General features: G+C 48.6%; 1 protein-coding gene across 1 annotated transcript in view; it reads left to right on the top strand.

Annotated features, from left to right (window-relative positions):
- Positions 1 to 19,227, top strand: part of Fbxw8 (F-box and WD repeat domain containing 8) — a 99,697-nt gene that overhangs the window by 63,672 nt on the left and 16,798 nt on the right. Inside the window, exons 6-7 of the mRNA XM_075981976.1 lie at positions 1,515 to 1,711; positions 4,486 to 4,692. Coding sequence (XP_075838091.1) covers positions 1,515 to 1,711; positions 4,486 to 4,692 — 404 coding nt within the window. The remainder of the gene's footprint in view (positions 1 to 1,514; positions 1,712 to 4,485; positions 4,693 to 19,227) is intronic.

Below are 19,227 nucleotides of genomic sequence, written 5' to 3'. Positions count from 1 at the left end.
CTAATTGTCACATATTAATTTAGCCCATTTCTAATCATCTGTGTAGCGCCCCTAGGTGCGCTTACCGGGAAGATTCTAGCCTAAGTCCATCCTGGGTAGGAGCTTCATAGCGTGCGTCTTCCCTGGAGCAGGTAGCATGGCGTCTCTCCTGCGTCTGCTCCGGAGAGCAGAGCTGTGGAGTCTGACCTCACTTCCTCTTCCTCCCAGCGTTCTGTTCTGTTTACTCCACCCACCTAAGGGTGGGCCTATCCAATGGGCCTAGCAGTTTCTTTATTGCTTAGCCAATGAAATCAACAGATTGATATATGACACTCCCACATCACACTCCAAGGTGCACTCTCCACGTCTGTAGACACACTCCAAGGTGCACTCTCCACGTCTGTAGACACACTCCAAGGTGCACTCTCCACGTCTGTAGACACTCTCCACGTCTGTAGACACACTCCAAGGTGCACTCTCCACGTCTGTAGACACACTCCAAGCGTGCGCAGAGTGCACTGTTAAACAGCTCCCACGCCAGGCAGAACCTGGGGCGAGTTTGGTGGTGTGCCGGTCCTCACCAGGCCCCAGCATCTCACCCCAACTCAGTGCTCTCATGGAACAGGTGGTGATGAAGCAGTGGTCTAACACTTAAAGCTTCCACTGTTCTGCCTCTGTGGAATGGAGGACATTCTCTTCCCACAGCGAGAGGAGTCATGTGATGTGGAGTGTCCAGAGGTTCTGTGTGGCAGTTCTCACAGAGTGATGCATCAGAATGAACTCAGAGCAGTGTTTGGAAGAATTCATATTAAGATGAGGCTGCTTCGGGAAAGGGAGGATGGGACGGGATGGGGGATGGGGTGACGTCGGACACTAACTCCTATTTAATGAGTTGGGCCCTAAGAGCAGCCCATCTCCCTCTAAGTTAAAGAGTTTACCAAAGTGCATGCCAGGGACCATGGAGCCTTTTGTGACCTGCCTGTCCTCTATTTGATCATAGTTCTTAGAAAAGTGTGTACCGTTATGTTGAAGCCTTTCCCTGGAGGAGAGTCCTGTTGCTGTTTGTGACTACCAGCTGCAGGCCATTTGAAAGCCTTGCAACACCTAACTCTACGTCTGTGAGCAGGATGGTACCTTAGAGCAAGAGCCTGAATTCAAGGCACCTAGTGTGCAGATGAAGTGTGGTGCCAGGAAGAAAGAAGACAATAGACTTCTCAGTGAGAGAGTGAGTGGTGTCTAGGAAGGCTGGGAGCTAGGGCTGGCTCCATGGACAAGCCATAGAGGAAGCCATCTACATTTTTCATGGTGGGTCTCCCTTGATCTGCCCAGTAGTCCTGTGTGGTGGATACTGCTGTCTTCACTGTTAAGACACTGGTAAGGAAGAGTGACACACCCAAGTTCTACAGCTAGGAAGAAGTGGGATAGATTCAAACAAATATGCATGCGTGTCATCTTCACGGAGTACATCTGAAACATGCTTATTCTGTGCCTGTGTGTACTGGGTTTACAGTTGCTCTCTGCATTCCTCCTCCTAGGGATTCTTAACATTTGGGACCTGAGGACCGGGAAGTTCCCTATCCATCGTTTTGAGCACGATGCAAGAATACAGGCCCTCGCGCTCAGCCGGGAACAGGCCACGGTTGCCACTGCTTCTGCTTTTGACGTCGTGATGCTGTACCCTAACGAGGAGGGGTACTGGCATGTAGCTGCGGAATTTGAAGTTCAGAAACTGGTGAGCTCTTAGGATGTTTGTTAACTTGCATTCTGATAATCCTTGGGTCTAATAAAACAGATAGCAATGATGCCTGGGGCTTCAGTTTGTCAAACTCTCAACAGCCCACTGAAGTGGGTGATAGAATGTTCTTCAATCCCAAGAAGTCAGGAACGGCTCAGAGTGGTGGACAGACCCGCTTTTGCGTCTGAGCTGCGAAGTTGGGATTCAACTCCAAGTGTGGGACTGAGGCTATAGCTTAATGGTAGAACATTTACTTAATGTACATGAAGCCCAGGGGTCTAGCCCCTCCACCTCTGTGTGTGCAGGTATGTGCTTATGAGGAGGTCAGAGGTGTTGGATAATGGAGCTGGACGTGTAAGTGGTTGTGAGCTGGGAATCTAATTCAGGCCCTTTTCAAGAAGCAATATAAGCTCTTTCCTGCTGAGCCATCTCCCCACCCCAGCCCCACTTCTAAAACAAAATTACACAGCAACACAAGCAGACATGGAGCTGGTTCAGGGTTTGTTCTACCATGGTTCCTGCCTCCTTCCGGCTAGCACAGCAGATGCACCCTGGGACCTGAGCTTCGTTTCTGTCCCAACACCTAAGTGAACGGCAGTGGTGCATGGCAGTCTGTGTGGAAGGGCGCGTTCATCCCACACTCTTGTCCCTGAGTGAAGTCCATGAAAGGCAGTGTGGATTGCGAACCAGGCTCTGGGGTGCAAATAAAACTGAGCCAGCTCAGGGCTCTAACAACCTCAGTTGTACACAGATCTTGTCCACCATGCAGAGATGGTTTGGTGATAAAGCAGTACTCGTCTGTGCTGAATTTGAATTTAATTTGTGCACACTTCATTTTGGCATTAGCCAGAGAAACAGAAGAGCCAGCCTTGATCAAGGATTGATGGCGACTTGGAACCAACTCACCCTCCCTTTCCCTGTGGGAATCTTAGATTTGAATAGCAAGCACCTGGCATCAGGGCTTCACCTCCCTGAGCTGCTCGCTGCTGCAGATAAGCTCTGTGGCTGTCATGCAGTGTTCCTCGAACATGACCTATCCTGGGGCCTCCAGAGAGACATGGAGTGCAGGGCTAATATTGTAGACTAGCCACAGCTATGCAAGCTGAGCACCCCTCATGAAGAGTAAATCCTGCCTTGGCAGTCAGGTGCCATCCTGGGGCTGACTGGAAGCTTTTGGGGTCATTTACACTTCCCAGCGAATGGTGGCCACTGCCAATCTGAGCCTCTTGGCCTGCTAGAAATCCAACCGGAAGATGAAGTTAAATGGCTACCAAAAAGGTGTCTGTTTTAAGAAACTAAGAAATGGATTTTCTTTAGAGAGAGAAAGTGGGCAGCCCTGCTGAGGATGTGTCAACTCTCGGCATTGTTTGCCCGTCTGGATGCCAAGTTGTCACAGTATGCGCTGGGCATCCCTGCATCAGGCACCCCTACCCATGGAGCCGGATCATCTTTGTTCCCTAGCTGTGCTTCCTGAATAACAGTGGCACCATTCCCAGGTCTGCAGTCTAGCCTGGAGCAGCTGGCCTTTGTGATGGACCTGCAGCCCAAGATGTTGGGCTGCCTCGGCACAGTTTGGGCCCAAGATTAGCAGAGGCACTGGATGTTTGCTTGTGCTCAGCTCCCCAGGGCAGCCTGCAGAGCACGGGCTTTAGCGCCTCTGGCATACCGTCTGGGCGATGCTGTCCTCCACACCATGGGGTTTCATGATTCCACAGTGACTTACCCTCAGCATCCACACTCTGTGATTACTGAGCAGGTGTACCTGAAATAGACTGCTGTGGGGATCGGGTCACCCTAACTGGGGATCTTCCCTGTGCAGTCAGAGAAAATGCTGACATGACAGGAGCGTGTTTTGTCCGTCCTGGTCTCTGTCCTCAGGTGGTCCCGTGGCACAGGGCGATCAGTGCCTGACAGGCAGACAGGAGAGTGCTAAGAGCAGCTTGGGTCTTCTGGTGATGCATTTGTGGTACTTACACATAGTTTTCAGATGCTCTTCTTCATTTGGAACTCTGGGAGTCTTACTTTTTCAATTTCTGGTAAAACAACAAAATAAGGATTACTCTAAACACTACTGTGTTCAGGATTTAAAAGACCCAGTAAAACTAACAGCCAGAAACTGCCTTTCCATCTCACAGGCTGTTTCAACCCTTGAAGACACACCCCTGCCTGAGCCTTATGGTTCCACCCATTTGCCCAAATTTTGGGGTAGTTCCTTTGCTCCATCTCCATTGTGATCCCACTGGATGATAAAGAAGCCTTCAGGTTCTCCTGTGGTTGTTGGGCATTTGCTGCATGGCTGTATCATGTCTGCACAGTGACAGGAGCGGCCCTGCAGTGAACACCATGCACAGCCCTTTGCTGTGCGGATATCTGTCAGCACTGCTAGACGGACCTCCTGAGGGTCAGAGTGAGCTTGGCACTGTGGGAGGTGTTGCCAGTCTTTCCTGAGTAGGAGTCAGACTGGGTTACGTTCCCTGTTCACCTCTAACTCTGTGACCTCTGGCTTCCTGGTCCTCTTGGGGCGGCAGGTGGAAAATGGTGTCTCCGTGGTCTTTGCTTTGTTCCTTTCCTTCTCAGAGTGTGTTGTGTTTCTGCTGTTACAGGCATCTTTTCATCTGGTCAGGAGCCATGTTCATCCCTGTAAATAAATGATACCTATGCCCAACCTGTTTCTGTGAGCTGGGCCTCTGCCCTCTAGATGTACAGGGGAAATTCCTTTCATGACCAAATCAAGATGACTGTGGGTAACTAAACAACTCCTCTCTTTGCAGGTTGACTACCTGGAAATAGTTCCAGATACTGGGAGGTACCCTGTGGCAATAGCCACAGCTGGGGACCTGGTGTACCTGCTGAAGGCTGAGGACTCAGCCAGAACCCTCCATTATGTCTACGGCCAGCCTGCCACGTGTCTGGATGTCTCAGCCAGCCAGGTTGCCTTTGGGGTGAAGAGTCTGGGATGGGTGTATGAAGGAAACAAGGTACGGAAACAGTGGCTTGTACACTAGCAAGAAAAAGCATGGGGTTAATTTGTTAAATGCAGCTGAAACATTAAGCTCTTCCTGTTCTGGTTTAGCTTGGTTACTTGAAGTAGGGTCTCACTATCTCAGGCTGGCCTTGAACTCACTATGTAGCCTTGTGCCCCATCTCTTCCCGAGGGCTCGGAATAGCAGTGAGCACCACCATGCCTGGCTGCTGCACTCGTGATGCTCTTGTTTCCAGCTGTTAGGACAATGGACTAGCATGGCAGAAAAGAATCAAGCAAGTGAACGGAACATGAGTGAAGATTTTCTCCTCCACTGCACACAGTAGATTATTAGTGATTTCCCAGTGTCTTCATACCTAGACACATCTGTCGACAAGGGGCAGGTCTTTGCAGACATGGGGTCATGGTATGCACCCTGTTCTGTGCCTAGCATTTACTCAGCAATGTGCCTCAGACAGTGTTTCATATCTCATGGCCCAGCTCTCTGCCCTAGAGTTCCAGCATGTGCTTAGAGCTCATATAGGCTGTGTAGCCAATGCTCTCACTGATGTGCATGTATGTAGGCCACCCTCACTGTTTGGGTTGCCTCGGGGAGTGCTACACCACATACTGCGACTTGCAGAGATCCTTGTGCAGTCTGTCTTTAGGATATGCATCACAGTGTAGGTAGCCAGTGAGACAGCTTAGCAAGTAGAGACATTTACTACACAAGCCTGATGACCCCACTTCTGTCCCTGAAATGAGAAGAGCAAACTCCACAGAATTATCCTCCGACCTCTACTCATGTGCCATGGCTTATGTGTCCCATGCACACAATAATGCGATGAATTCAGGAAATGAAATGAAAATTTTCCATTACAGTTTCTGTAGTTATTAGCTGTATGAAAGTGCCCGCTGATGTGAGCAGACAGGAAGACAGTCTTCGCTAACTCTCGGGTGATGACTGTGTTTTAGCACTGCAGGATTTTCCTCCCAACTGCAGGCCAAGTCCTCCGTCTTAAAGCTGGCTGATGGAAGATTCAGGGGAGGCTGGTGAGCTTTCGTTTGTTTAGGATCCTTCTGGTTTGCCTGCTCTTGACCCCACTGGCAGTCGGGGTCTTCCTGGGAAGGAACATCTGAGCCTAGGGCTCCTTCTAATGAAGGAGTTCCCTTTCCTACACATCTGTGGTGTGAATTGGAGAGGCAGACTCAGTACATAAGGTCTGTAGCCCTGTCCCCGCAAGCCAAGTTGCCTAGACCTCCTTGTGCCTCTCTCTCTTAGACATTTTTTAGGTTAATATATTTTATATGTGAGAGTCGTTTATCTGCCTGTGTTCTGTGCACTACATGCGTGCCTTGTGCCCTTGGATGTCAGAGTGAGCTTTGCTCGGCTCCGTGGAGAAGAGTACTTGGTTCACGTCAGTGCTGCTCTGCTAGCCCTGGTGCGATTCTCTCTTCTCTGCTGCTCACACTTGGACCCAGGCTCCCATGCTGTTTCTGCGTTTCATTTCCCAGTATATGTGAGTTGTGCAGTCTGATACTGATTTGTTAGGTGCCACTGGGGCAGTACTCAAAAGCGGAAGCATCCGGGCTTCTACTTAGACAAATAAGAAGACTGGTCAGTGGCTGCAAAAGCCTTTCTGCAAGGCAGCACTTTGTCTTGGATCAGTCCACGTGCCAGAACAGACACTCCTTCTGGGTCACAGCTGGGAAACCTGAGGGGAAGACAGCAGCCGGAGTGACTTCCCAGGCAGGGGCAAGGAGGAGGGACCTGTTTCTCTGTCCGAGCTGTCCGAGGTTTCCTTCCTCCACTCTGAAAAGACTCTGGTTTCTAGAGGAAGGACTTGATGGCTCGTTTTGTCTGTTTTGCCCTCAGTTTTATTACCTCATTTGTTTTTAGTGCTCGCAGTGAAGTCAAGTGCTGGCAACATTAATCCTCATCTGTTTGAAGTCTTGGTATTTTTAATCGTTCTCTCTCTTTCGGTACCTAGGGCTCTACTTGCTAATAAGCATGGGCTCTGCCACTGAGCTGTGCCCTCGACTCTGCTCCTCTTCTCTGCCGTGTTACTCCTAAGGTCCTGCTCCTTAGCTGTCAAAGCTGCACTGACCCCTCCCCTCACAGACTTCCCGACCCAGTGGAAAGCACTGACTGTACAGTCAGCTCAGTAAGAAATTCGCTTTTTTAAAATTCATGCTTAAACGTGTCCCACCCTGCTCATTGCTCACTAGTTTTGGTTGATCTTTTAAAGTGAGGCATGGAGGTGTGTTGATCACACAAGTGTCGCTGAGCCCATCAGTTTACATGCTGACAGGAGCAGTCAGACGTGCAGATTTGCGTACCTCAGTATGGTGATGTTCCCCCAACATCAATGCCACCCACTTGGGGAGGGAGACGAGGACCAGGCGCTCGTCGGCCCTGTTCTTTAGTTTCACAGAGCATCTCCTTTTCTTCACTGTGTCTTCTGCTTCCTCGAAGCACTGGGTATTAATCATGGTTACTGGTATGTGATGGTTAAACCGTGTCATGGAGGTTCAGTGCTGTTTGTGAACACTGATTTGGCCATGTGCATTCAACTTGGCAATGCAAGCCACTGTGCCATTTATTAGATTGCTGTGAGCTGCCTAGCAGCAGGTCTGCCTGGAGCTGTGCACACATTGTGGGGGCGTCTGTGCCTCTGGCCTCTATAACTGGGCTTTTATGGGAACATTTGTACCTGGGGCTTAACTATACTTGACTGTTTGAGCCTTGAAGAGGACACACTGAAGTCCAAATGCTGAGATGGATTTTAGTTAGGAGTAAAACTCTGTAACTCTCTGTCGACGTGTATTGTTCCTGGTCACTGGACAATGCGTTTAACCACATGCTGACCACACTGGTGTTTTACAGGCACCACAGCTGCATGAGCATTGAGTAATGGTGTTTCAGCATCCACACTCCATCCACCCAGCAAACCAGCCAGCCTGTCATGTGGTCGTCACGGATACTCACCACATCAGTGTGTCTCTGGCATTTCTCCACACTGGGCCGTCAAGTGACTAAACTCTTAATAAGCCATTTACAAAGATGATCTGCCTGAGCTTGAGAGCAGGCTGTCCTCTGTGGTGCATGCGGAAGGCCTTAGAGAGTTAGTGCTCAGCACATCTGGACTCCCATGGGACGGTTATTCCCAGGCTTGATTTGGAGGTCAAGGCTGGTGGCCACAAGGATTTACCAGTATTTCTTTGGTTGTATAAAGTCAGAAAAAAAATGTCTAATTTATATTTTAGCTTTCCTTTAGAAGTTGGGTTTTTAACAGTTTTATGTTACTGGTGTTTTGCCTGAATGTATATTGTGCACTATGGTATGCAGTGCCTACAGAGGCCAGAAGAGGGCGCTGGACCTCTGGAGCTGGAGTTACAAATGGTTGAGAGCCACTATATGGGTGCTGGGAACTAAATCCAGGTCCTTGGCAAGAGCAGCCAGTGCTTTGAACTTTTGAGCCCCTGCTCCAGCCCCTAATGTTTTTTTTTTTAAAGCACTTTTATTCTGATAAGGTAAAGCATCCTCCTGATTCAGAAGTTCAAATGAGAGGAGCGCCAGCTGAGAGATTCCTCCAAGGTCCTCTCCATCCCCTGCCCGTCTTTTGGTTTTGGAGCCAAGTTGGTGATGCCCATTTCTTAGGCATCCTGAGATGGACCATGAGCAGCTTCCCAGCAAAGTGCCATCCTTCCTCTATAAAGTGTGGATGGAGCTGGACATGGTAGTGCACACCTTCAGTCCCAGCACTCTGGAGGCAGACAGGTGGACCTCTGAGTTCAGGGCCAGCCCAGCCAGTCAGGGCTCCACAGAGGAACCTTGTCTCGGGACAACAAGGATAAGCAGTAGAACTCTGTGCTACAGTTTTGCACCTTGTCTTTGCCTGCAGGGAAGTCTGTTGGGGTAGTTTTGTAAGACACATCATAGAGTTCCCTGGTCTTGTTCTGTCGGTTTTTGGAACTTTGTAGCATTGCAGCTGATGGGTGACCTCACCATCAGCACCAGAAGGTGGGTTACTCATTGAGGACCTGCTGGAGCAGAGTGGTGTGCTTCTTCATGACATTGATAGCACTGGCTCTGTGCTAGGGTGCGGTTGAGGGGACCGGCACGGCTCCCCAGGATCCTCTGTGGTTGGGGGGCGGGGGAGTGTGAAGCTGTGGCTGACTTTGCTGTTCCGTTCATACTTCACCTCAATGTACCTGGAAGATGAGCGGCCGGGCCACATAGCTTCACTAGCATCACGTGACCCCCCTGGGCCAGGTCATAGCGGAAAGAGTGCTGACATGCACTGCTGCGTGCCTCCCCTCTGCTTGTTGGGTACTCTTTGGGGGTCCATGATCTGTTGAATAGTTTTCTCCTTTGTTAGTGAGGGATGGCCACATGACGTTTGAGTTAGGTGAGTGGTGCCAAGGCCTGTGTGTTCTGTCTGTGGACCATGCTCTTTGCTGCGGGCAGGAATGACAGCACAGGAATGGTGTCCCCACAATAAGAGGGGCTACTCAGAGGTCTTTCAACTGTCAGTAGAAATGGATTCTGAATTCTTGATGTCCTTTCTTGGGTTCTCAGACTTCTGTGGTACATTTTCTAGAGGTAGCCACTACTAAATGGCAGGTGACAGTAGAAGTAACAAAAGGAGGGGCTGGAGAGATAGCTTAGTAGTTAAGAGCACTAGCTGTTCCTCTAGAGGACCTGGGTTCTATTCCCAGCACCCACATGGCAGCTCACAGCTGTCTGTGACTCCAGTTGTTGTAGGGGATATGACACCTTCTCACCAATGTACATAAAATAAATTTTAAAAAAAAAAGAAGTAACAGAAGAAAAGTGTCTTGACCATCTCACTTTATACTGCAGTGCAGTCGGCGCAGCTCTAAACATGGCCCTTGATGCTCAGGCAGCCTTCTCGATTTTGTTCTCTGTGTGTGTGTGTGTGTGAGTGTGTGTGTGATAGTTCTGAATTCATCAGCAGTGCTTTCCTTTCTGTGGTCATTTATAATAGCATGCTACCTTTATTAATCCCTTTGCTGCCTGAATTAAATTGTGCTCTCAGGGTGGACAGCCAGAGGCAGAGCTGCCGTGGTGGAATCATGCTGTCAATGAGTCTCATGCCTCATAAAGGGAGCTGGAGCCCCACTTAGTGCTCTTAGCATCCTTCTATGTATCTGGACATATTTCCCAATTTAGTTCTGAAGCACTTGGCTTTGATGGCAGATTGTATTAAGCATCACACGGCGTGCATTCTAATCAGGGCGAGGGGTGAAGTCATCGCAGGCTGGAATGTGCTGGGCAAGAAGGCTGCCTTGGGCTGCAGTAGCTTATATCATGCTAGAAAATAATTGCTCGAGTCTCTGAGCTAATGACTCCATGTGCAGCCAGGAAGAGACTTGGGACTAGTTGTCTGCACTGGCCACAGGGTTAGCTGTCTGTCTGGATCCTCAGGGGTCAAAGTGTGGCTGCAGATGGGCCACTCTCTGCCTGTCTTGCCAGGATCAGAGAGCTAGCTTTTCTTTAGTTGACGTTTCTGTTTTTGAGAATCAAGACTTGATACTTCACATGCAGAGCAAGTAAGTAAACATGGAAAGTTTATAAAATGTTTTCACATTCTACCCAAAACTAACTCTGTCTGTCTCTCTCTCTCTCTCTCTCTCTCTCTCTCTCTCTCTCTCTCTCTCTCTCTCTCTCTCTCTCTCTGTCTTTCTATGCTGGGGAGTTGGTACCTAACTAACCCTAGAGACTAGTTCAACATTCTTGCATTCTGTCACATCAGTGGGTTCGTTGCATGGGCCTGTGCAGGGTCTGATGGGTCCTGGAAAGAGATGAATGGAGCATGTTTTTCTCTTTCGGTTCTTGACCTGTGCTCTTTTACAGTGACCAGCAATGCAGAGGTGTTTTCTCTGGTAGAGATGGACACTGTGAACTTGGGGGATTTCAGAGTGCTGACAGTCTCAAAGATAAATGGATGAGAAATGAACACTCAGGATTGTTTGTGCAGGTTTAGTATTCAAATAATGCCAATAATTGATATTGTTGGTATTATTGATAATGAAACTCCACAGCTTTTACTAAGAACCTTGAAGTATTGCCACAGAACCCCAGGGTTGCTCTAGACTTGTCAGCCCCACTCAACTCAGAGGCCTCTGAGGACTTAGAACTGAGCATCCACAATGCCACGCAGCATGAAGGGTTCTGTGGAAGACATTAAGCATTGTTTAAGATCCTGGTTCCTAGAAGGGTGAAATAACATGGTGGAAGGTTTATACAGGGAACGGTGGCTTTCACTAGGGGCTCAAGCAGGGCTTTTGGAGTCAGATAAACTTTGGGCAAGATATTTGCCTTGATTATTTGTAGGCAGAGACTGCTTGTTTGTTTCTGATCTCCTAGACCCAAAATAATCACACAGAAACTGTATTAATTACAACACTGCTCAGCCTGTTAGTTTGGGCTTCTTATTAAATTAACTAACTCTTACATCTTAATCCATTCCTATTTTATATATTACCATGAGGCTTGTGGTTTACCAGTAAAGTTCCCCAGTGTCTATCTCCTTCCGTGGCTACATGGTCTCCCTGACTCTGCTTTCCTTTCTCCTCTATCTGCTAGGAATTTCCACCCTACTCTATTCTGCCGTAGGCCAAAGCAGCTTTATTCATTAACCAATAAAAGCAACACGGATATCGAAGGACATCCCATATCGCTTCCCCTTTTCTGTCTAAATAAAAAGGAAAGTTTTAGCTTTAACATAGTAAAATTACATATACCAAAATATATATAAGCAAGAATTAGTTATAATATTTATATTTATTTTATCTTTTATCATAACTAAAGAAAATAACTATTCTTTAACTCTGTTAAAGACCCTAGAAGCATATAATATTACCTAAGTTAGCAAGAAGTGCATTGTAAGCAACTTTTAAAACCTTAGAATTGACAGACATCTTGCTGCCTGAACAGTCACCCAAAGTTCTTCTGTAACATTGGAACATCCATCTTTAGCCTACAGGCCCATAGTATCCAGCAGACTTTTCCATGAAGCAGGAAATTTTAAATACAGCTCTGCCTATTTTGGCAGTTTGTCAGTCACTTTCTTCTGTGTCCTGCAGAATGTCTGGCAGACTTTTTCATAAAGCAGGAACCCTGAAGCATCATCTCACCTTTAGGCAAGTTTAACGGTCCTCTCTCTGTGGGTCCTGCACGTCCAGTTTATGCAGCATATCATCAAGCAGTCCTGACGAGCAGTTTTTTTGCCCAAATGTCTAACCAACTCCATAAGGAGCCTCTTCAGCCCATCATCCTCTTGAAGTAAATTGGTGCTTCCAGGAGCAGACATGTCTCACTGTTAAGGAGAGTCTAAGTTCTTAAAACATTTTAAATGTCATATTCTGTAAATCTTTAAAGGTTTGAAGAATACCTATCTATCTGAACTATATCTCTGAACATCTATAAAACCTAACATGGCTACAAGCTTGACTATTATAGATGACTATTAACCTGTATTTCTTAATCATTTACATTTTTAATGAGCTGCACAGTCAAGAGCAGAAGTACAACAAAATTGCCCTTAAATTTGTATCAATAAACCAAGATCCATTCCAATGCAAAGTATTCATCTTTATATCATATCCCCCTTTAAATGTATACATTTAAACATTTATAAACAATATTTGGGAATTTGGATCCCACATCAATTTTCCTGAGTGAGAAATTGGGGTGGTGTTTAGCACATGACTGGTGCTCCTGTGTCCACTAGCATTGGGGTGTTGTTGGGGTTGTGCGGGTCAAGATCCAACAGACCTGAGGACGGGAGCCTGGGGTGGCCAGGAAGGTCGGAGCCCCAATGATCCATTTCTTTTCCTGAGACTGGATTTTTAAAAGCCTGTGAGTAGGAAGAGCCTTGTGGAGCTAAAGGAATGAGCTAATAAGGAGCTGAGTCACCATACAGCCTTGCTGGCAGGGCTTCTGTCTCCACACAGGCTTGTATAGTTTGGATGCCACTGACATTTGTAATAGTTCCTGATTTTTTTTTTTTTTGAGACAGGGTTTCTCTGTAGCTTTTGGTTCCTGTCCTGGAACTAGCTCTTATAGACCAGGCTGGCCTTGAACTCACAGAGATGCGCCTGCCTCTGCCTCCCGAGTACTGGGATTAAAGGCGTGCTCCACCACCGCCCAGCTAGTTCCTGATTTTTAAAGAAGCTCAACAGTATTCTGAAGGCATTGAGCAAATTTATAAAGCTTTATATTGAAGTATATGATGTCTATCGCTCCTTCTTATTAGGCTTTTGAATTAAGATTAGATTTTTATTTAGGGTCTGATTTTTCCAATGGCTTCTCTGATTGTATGTAGAATTCCTGTCCTGGTTCACCATCTCACACACATGGGAGACTGAACTTGGAGCCGACTGTTGTGATTATTTCCCCAGCACAGATGGGGATGGCTTTGATTTCTTTGTGCCAGATGAGTCTCGGGATAAATATTGCCCAGACAGCAGCTAGGTTTATTAGTGTTAAAAATCAGCATGTTTTTCGGCTAGTCATGATCTGAGGGGGCCTGGTGGAAATGTTTGCCTCTTTCCAGCAGAGAAAACAGTGACTATGCTCCTACATAGTCAAGACGGTGGAGATTGATAAGCTTCACAGAGAGAGGGTGGGAAAGCAAGGACACACAGCACATGGCCTGTTTACTGTGTTCAGAGAACACACAGCAGTTAAAGTAGAGACAGCACCAGAAGACTATATTAACATAGTCCACACTTTGTCTTTTAAGGCCCTAGCTCAGAGTTGGGTTTGCACAAGTTACTGAGTTGCACAAGCACTGCTAATGGACGCCAAGCTGCTCCTCATAACATGCCCTGCAGTTAATTGCAGAATGGATTCCCTTGCAGCTAGGCTCTCTACACAGCCCAGAGATGTCACCCTCTTGAATGTGAGGTTCCTTCCTGCCCAGGACTGGCAGATGCCACCACTTCCCTCTCCTCGTGTCTTTTCAGAAGAGGCCTTAGCTTCAGCCCTGCAGTTCCTCTCCTGACGTCAGCACACATGCGCCTGAAGCTCACATTTAACCCTGCTGCTGCACTGCAGCCCACCCTAGACTGGTGGACAGGAGACCAGGGGCTCACAGCTGAGGGCAAAAGAGAAGCAATGCAGTGCAGTGGAGGGCAGAGGTCCTGCTGTGTCACAGGAACAGAGCTGGCCATCAGTGTGGCCTGGCCAGGTCGTGCTGCTGTTGACACTCTGCTGGGCCTGCACCCTGGGTGGCCTTGGGTAGAGGTTGAAAGAGCAGGAGCTTTGAAGGCTAGCCCCCAGGCTCAAAGCCTACTTCCAGAACTTCCAAGCTGGGCAAGGGATGTACCCTCTGTCCCTCCATCTCCTTGTAGGAACAGTGGGGAGAATGGTGGCCCCACTTAAGCCCTTGTGAAGTCAGATGGAGCTGTGACCCCAGAGTGCTGCACACACAACTGTTCTCAGGAGCACCTGTTCTGAGCAGGGACCAGGAAGAGGCACTCCAGTGTGGTAGCTTGGGTGGGAAAGACCGGGTCTTTCTGCCTGGTCTGTTTCCCAGCTGCTCCCTGCACAATGTGGGCTAAGCTATTTCAAATGGTTTTTAATTCAGTTTCCTGATGGCTAAGTGCAGGTGTTGGTGTGTCTCTCTTCTGGGTGGTCGAGATTCTGGAGTATATTCAGAAGGGCTTGTGGGAGAGGCAGTTGCCACACAGTTCTGCTGGTCTGCTCTCTGAGCCTCTGTCTGTCTAATTTGGGGCTGAAGCAGAAGTCAGGCTGGTGAAAAGAAAGGGTAATGAGACAAATGAGTTTCCTAGACCGTGTCTTCAGTCTGTAGGCCATAGAGAGCTTTGATCACCAGCCCTTCTGCCTGTTACCTTCCCACTAAAGCTCATGCAGACTTTTTACTTTAAGAGTCCATGTCCCGGTATGCAGCTCGGCTCCTCCCTCTAAAGCTCATGCTGCACGTGTGGCTGATGCCTATGAGTGTTTAGAGAGCGTGCCGCCATCTGGGATGAGGCCACCTGGATGTTTGCGTTGTGACTCTAATCTGCATGGGACAGCAGGCGTTCTCTGCTCACTTTGTGTCCCCCTCATGGTGCGCTTGGTGGTCACATCTTCCCTGCTTCCCTGTAGTGATGGTTCTGTAAGGAAATATCTGAAGCAGGCGGGAGCAGTGTCTCCTGCTGCTCTGAGGAGACCTGTTGTCCTGTACCACCCTGGGCATGTGTCAGGAGAGAGACGTGGAGACCACGTCCTGGACTCCACAGGGGTACACTTACTCTGGCTCCTTTCAGGCTTAGGTCACAGTAGGTGTTGGTTTGGCCTCGGTCTGGTCCTTTGTAGACATCTGCCCACATCACAAAGCCCCAAGCCTGGCAAGCCTATGTGATTGGCATTGCCTTCCCAGGAAGAGCCCAGTCCTGGAACAGCCAGGGTTGCAGGTGCATTGGCACGTAGTGGGGAGTGTGTGCAGGCCTTGCCTACCCGGTGCCTGGCAATGCTCGGCAACACCGTCCCATCCCTGAAATATCTTGGCCTTTGGGCTTGTCACTCCAATTAAAACTTAAATACGAAAGCAGCCAAGCTTCTTCCCTTTGTGTGAGTGAGCGCAAGACAGTGCCAGAGTGTGTCATGGAAACTGTTGGGGGGCTGTTTTCAGGGAGCTGTGCTTATGTAGGGGAGCCATCTCTTCAAGTGCTATGTCTTGCTGGGGTGCTGCTCAGGGCACCTGAGAGGCAGGTTTCTGTTTGCCAACAGTGAAGTCACCTCTGAGGCAGTGGTGAAAGTCATTCTCCACATGGTCACAGACACGGCCGCGCCAGGCCTCACGTGATGACTTATCTCTGGCAAGGACTTAAAATCGTCTCTCTGGCTGGTTGTCAAAAATTACATCATATCAGAGTAAACTGCTTTTAAATCGGACATCCATTATTCATGTATATTAACTGCTTTTTTATTTTTTTATTGGCTGTTTTGTGTGTGATTTACTTTTTTCCCCAGCTTCCTTGCCCTCCCCAATTGTCTATCTTTCTCATTCTTTTAAAAATCTTAGCTCACCTGTGAATTCCCCAGGTTGTTCACTTAGCTGTGTGTGTGTGAAGCAGTGTGCACACCTTGCTGTGTGTGTGAAGCAGCGTACACCTTGCTGTGTGTGTGAAGTGGTGTGCACACACTGCTGTGTGTGTAAAGTAGTGTGCACACCTTGCTTTGGGGTGAAATGTCTTGCTTGTCATTACCAGGATATATAATGTGTCCTTTCCCTTCCTATCTTCTGTATTTATAAAAATGAGCATTGGTGGTGGCCCTGTTCTTGCAGAGATGCACATAGGGAGCTGCAGAACTGCCCAGGGCAGCTGACCCGCTGGGAGGGCAGCAGACTGCAGGTCTTTTGTAAGACTGCTGTTCTCGCCATGGGCAGACAGCACTTACAGGTTGTGCATGTCACCGAGAACTCAGCCTGTGTGGCTGGCATCTGGTCGCTATGGGACATTTCCCTCACTTCCGGCCTTGCACTGGAGTGGGGGCTCAAGTCCGCCCTGTTACTGCCCGCAGTGCTGACGCTGCGCTGTGCAGCCTGTGTTTGCTATGTCTCTACAGTTACTTGAGTCACTATCCCTCCCAACCTTGCAGGCCTTTTTCTGGAGTGATTTCTTCATTTGCTTTGCTAGTGAAGCCCAGAGCTGTGTTTCTACTTAAAATGTCCTCATTTTCCCATCCCTCTTAAAGGCCCGTGTGGCCAGACTGCCATTGTCCGAGGTTGATAGGCGATTGCTCAGTCCCTTGAAGACACTGCTGGTTTTGACATCCATTGACGCTCGTGAGAAGGTGGCTGGAACTGCTCACCCCTCAGAGGACTTCTCCCCCTTTGCTGTTGGAAGGTTGGCTCATCCAGTTCTGAGCCAACCTGGAAACCCAGCACGGCCCTGTCTCAGAAACAACAGAACCACAGCACGAGGTCCTCACCTGTGGTTTCCCTCCAGCATCTTCGTATAGACTTATTTTCATTTCTCCTGTTGGGGATTTCTGGTGTTTCCCTCAGCCGTAGAAAACACTCAGTCTGTACCTGTTGAAGCTTCTTCATTTGCTCACTGGAGCTCACGTGAGATGTGTGCTGAACCAGCTTCCTGCTCCCCACTCCCTCCCATCTACCTCTCTGCGTGTGTACTGAGGAACTGTTCAAAACCAGCTTCCTACTCCCTGGTTCACTCTCAGGCTTTGCTTAGCCTGTCCGTCTACCATGACTTCTAGAATCTGGGTTCAGTTTCTCAAACACACTCAGTTTGCTATGCTTCTCACATGGTAGGTGACTCTCCACACACTGACTCTGTGGCCTTTACCTGAAACGGCCAATACCTTGTTATCCCATCCCTGCTTCTCTCTGTCTCGGCTGTAGGACTCATCCTTTATTGTGAGCCAATGCATGACTGGTGTTGATTCGTGGGTCCCACAAAGGTCTGGTAGCTCTGGGTTTGGGGGAGCATTGTGCTCCCCTGAGTTGAGCTGAGCTGAGCTGCTCCAGACATGGGCCCACTGTCACCCCACAGGCTTAGCTTTATACAGAGATCTCAGCTGTGCTGTTCTCTGCTGCCAGATGCTGGGTCCCCACTTGGCATTGTCAGGTGTCCCCAGAGTAGCCCCTGGCCAGGCTCCCTCATTTCTTTCTGGTCTCAGTGCTCCCATCACCTTGGGCTTCTGTGAATTGTACTGCTTCCCTTGAGTGAATGGAAAGTGCAAACGGCTGTTTGGTAACAGACTTGATTTGCACTTTGAGAAGCTGTTTGCTAGGTGAAACACGAATTAATAAAAACTCGGGGTCAGAAATTGGGGTTCAACCTGAAGATCTGAAAAACAAAACAGCCAGCACTGGTTTTTACCTCGACCTCAGTCTGAAATGGCGATCCTGCCTCGTGGAATCTCAGGAGACTGCATCTGAGAGCTGTCTTCCCCCATTTTATATTCCTCTCTGGGGCTGGGATTAAAGGCATGCCCCAACCAGTTTCTATGGCAACTAGTGTGGCTACTGGAATTAAGGTGTGTGCTATCATGATCTGGTCTGTAAAGCTGACCAGTGGGACTGTTTTACTCTCAAATCTTCAGGCAGTCTTATTAAAATACAATTAAGGGCTGGAGAGATGGCTCAGAGGTTAAGAGCACTGACTGCTCTTCCAAAGGTCCTGAGTTCAATTCCCAGCAACCACATGGTGGCTAACAACCATCTGTAATGAGATCTGGTGCCCTCTTCTGGCCTGCAGGCATACGTGGAGGCTGAACACTGTGTACATAATAAATAAAAATCTCTAAAAAAAAATTAAAAACTTAAAAAAAAATACAATACAGTTAAAATCCACTACTACCAGGCTTCCTGGTCTGCCAACTTGTCAGACAACAAGGGAACCCACAGGATTGGGGCAGGATGAGACATCTCCTTGTGGATTCCCAAGGTCACCTAATGGAGGAAAGAGTTAAGCACAAACTGGAGTGGATTCTAGGTTTGCTTGGTTACCAATCCTAGCTGGTTATCACCAAACACAAATGCACACACCTAGCAAGATGCAGGCCCACATAACTACCATGGCATCTGATCCCTGCTAGTCATGCTGAAAGGCAGTGGGCAGCAGCATTTCTGCTCCAGGGACCTTACAGCCCTGGTTGAGGAAGCACTCTCCACTGTGTAAGAGCTGGGTAACAAAGCCGCACCCAGCCTTCAAGACTGCAGTCTTGGGCTGTTTCCCCTCCTTGTTTGCAAGCTGCAGGCTTATAACATGGTTCAGGGTGGCATTTGGGAACACCAGATGCAGTGCATTGACCAAAAACACCCCCTGCTCTGCTGAGAGGGGAGAAACCTTCATGCCAAGGGTGGTAGTGGACAGGGCAGAGTACACTTAAAGTGGGTGCAGATGGAGCGCGCGAGCCGGCGCTCTCTGTTCAGAACTGGCTTCTGACCATGGCTTTTCTCAAAGAGCAAAGTGTATGTGGTAGTGAAGGAAGAGGCCCGGAGGGTGGCAGGGAGGGAGCGGGCAGCTGTGTCTACAGTCTGCAACCCTTGGGTCAGCTCTTCCCTCTGAGTCCATTCAGCACACCCCTTGCTTAAAGGGGAGCAGGCAAACGCTCTTGGATTCCAAAGGTTCTTAGTGCAGTTGTTGTGGGACGAGGCTCTGTCCACTGCTGACCGTGTTGCCAAGGTGGCTAAGGTCCTGAGGAGGTGAGCCAGCCACTTTCTGCAGTTTTGGTAAAATTAAACTCAGAGTTGTGTTCCTTGTTCATCAGAACATGACACAGTTTCTCTCTCGGCAAGGCTCCAAAGCTCTTTGAAGACATCTCTGTCTGTTGGTGGCTCATGTTCACAGATGGGTGATGTCAGTCCTGTGTTTAGGAAGAACTTGCTGTGCTGAGTCCTGGTTTCAAAGGGTGGAGGAGCAGGTGGCAGGCTTTGAACCAACTACTACTGAGAGGGTAGTAGCCATCTTCTGGCCCTTCCATCAGGATTTGGCTAGAATCCCGCAGCCTCTATAATCCAGCACAAACCAGTCACATGGAGAA

Source organism: Microtus pennsylvanicus, chromosome 1 (assembly GCF_037038515.1).
Source record: "Microtus pennsylvanicus isolate mMicPen1 chromosome 1, mMicPen1.hap1, whole genome shotgun sequence".
NCBI classification, from domain to species: Eukaryota; Metazoa; Chordata; class Mammalia; order Rodentia; family Cricetidae; genus Microtus; species Microtus pennsylvanicus.
This window is presented reverse-complemented; position numbering and strand designations above follow the sequence as displayed.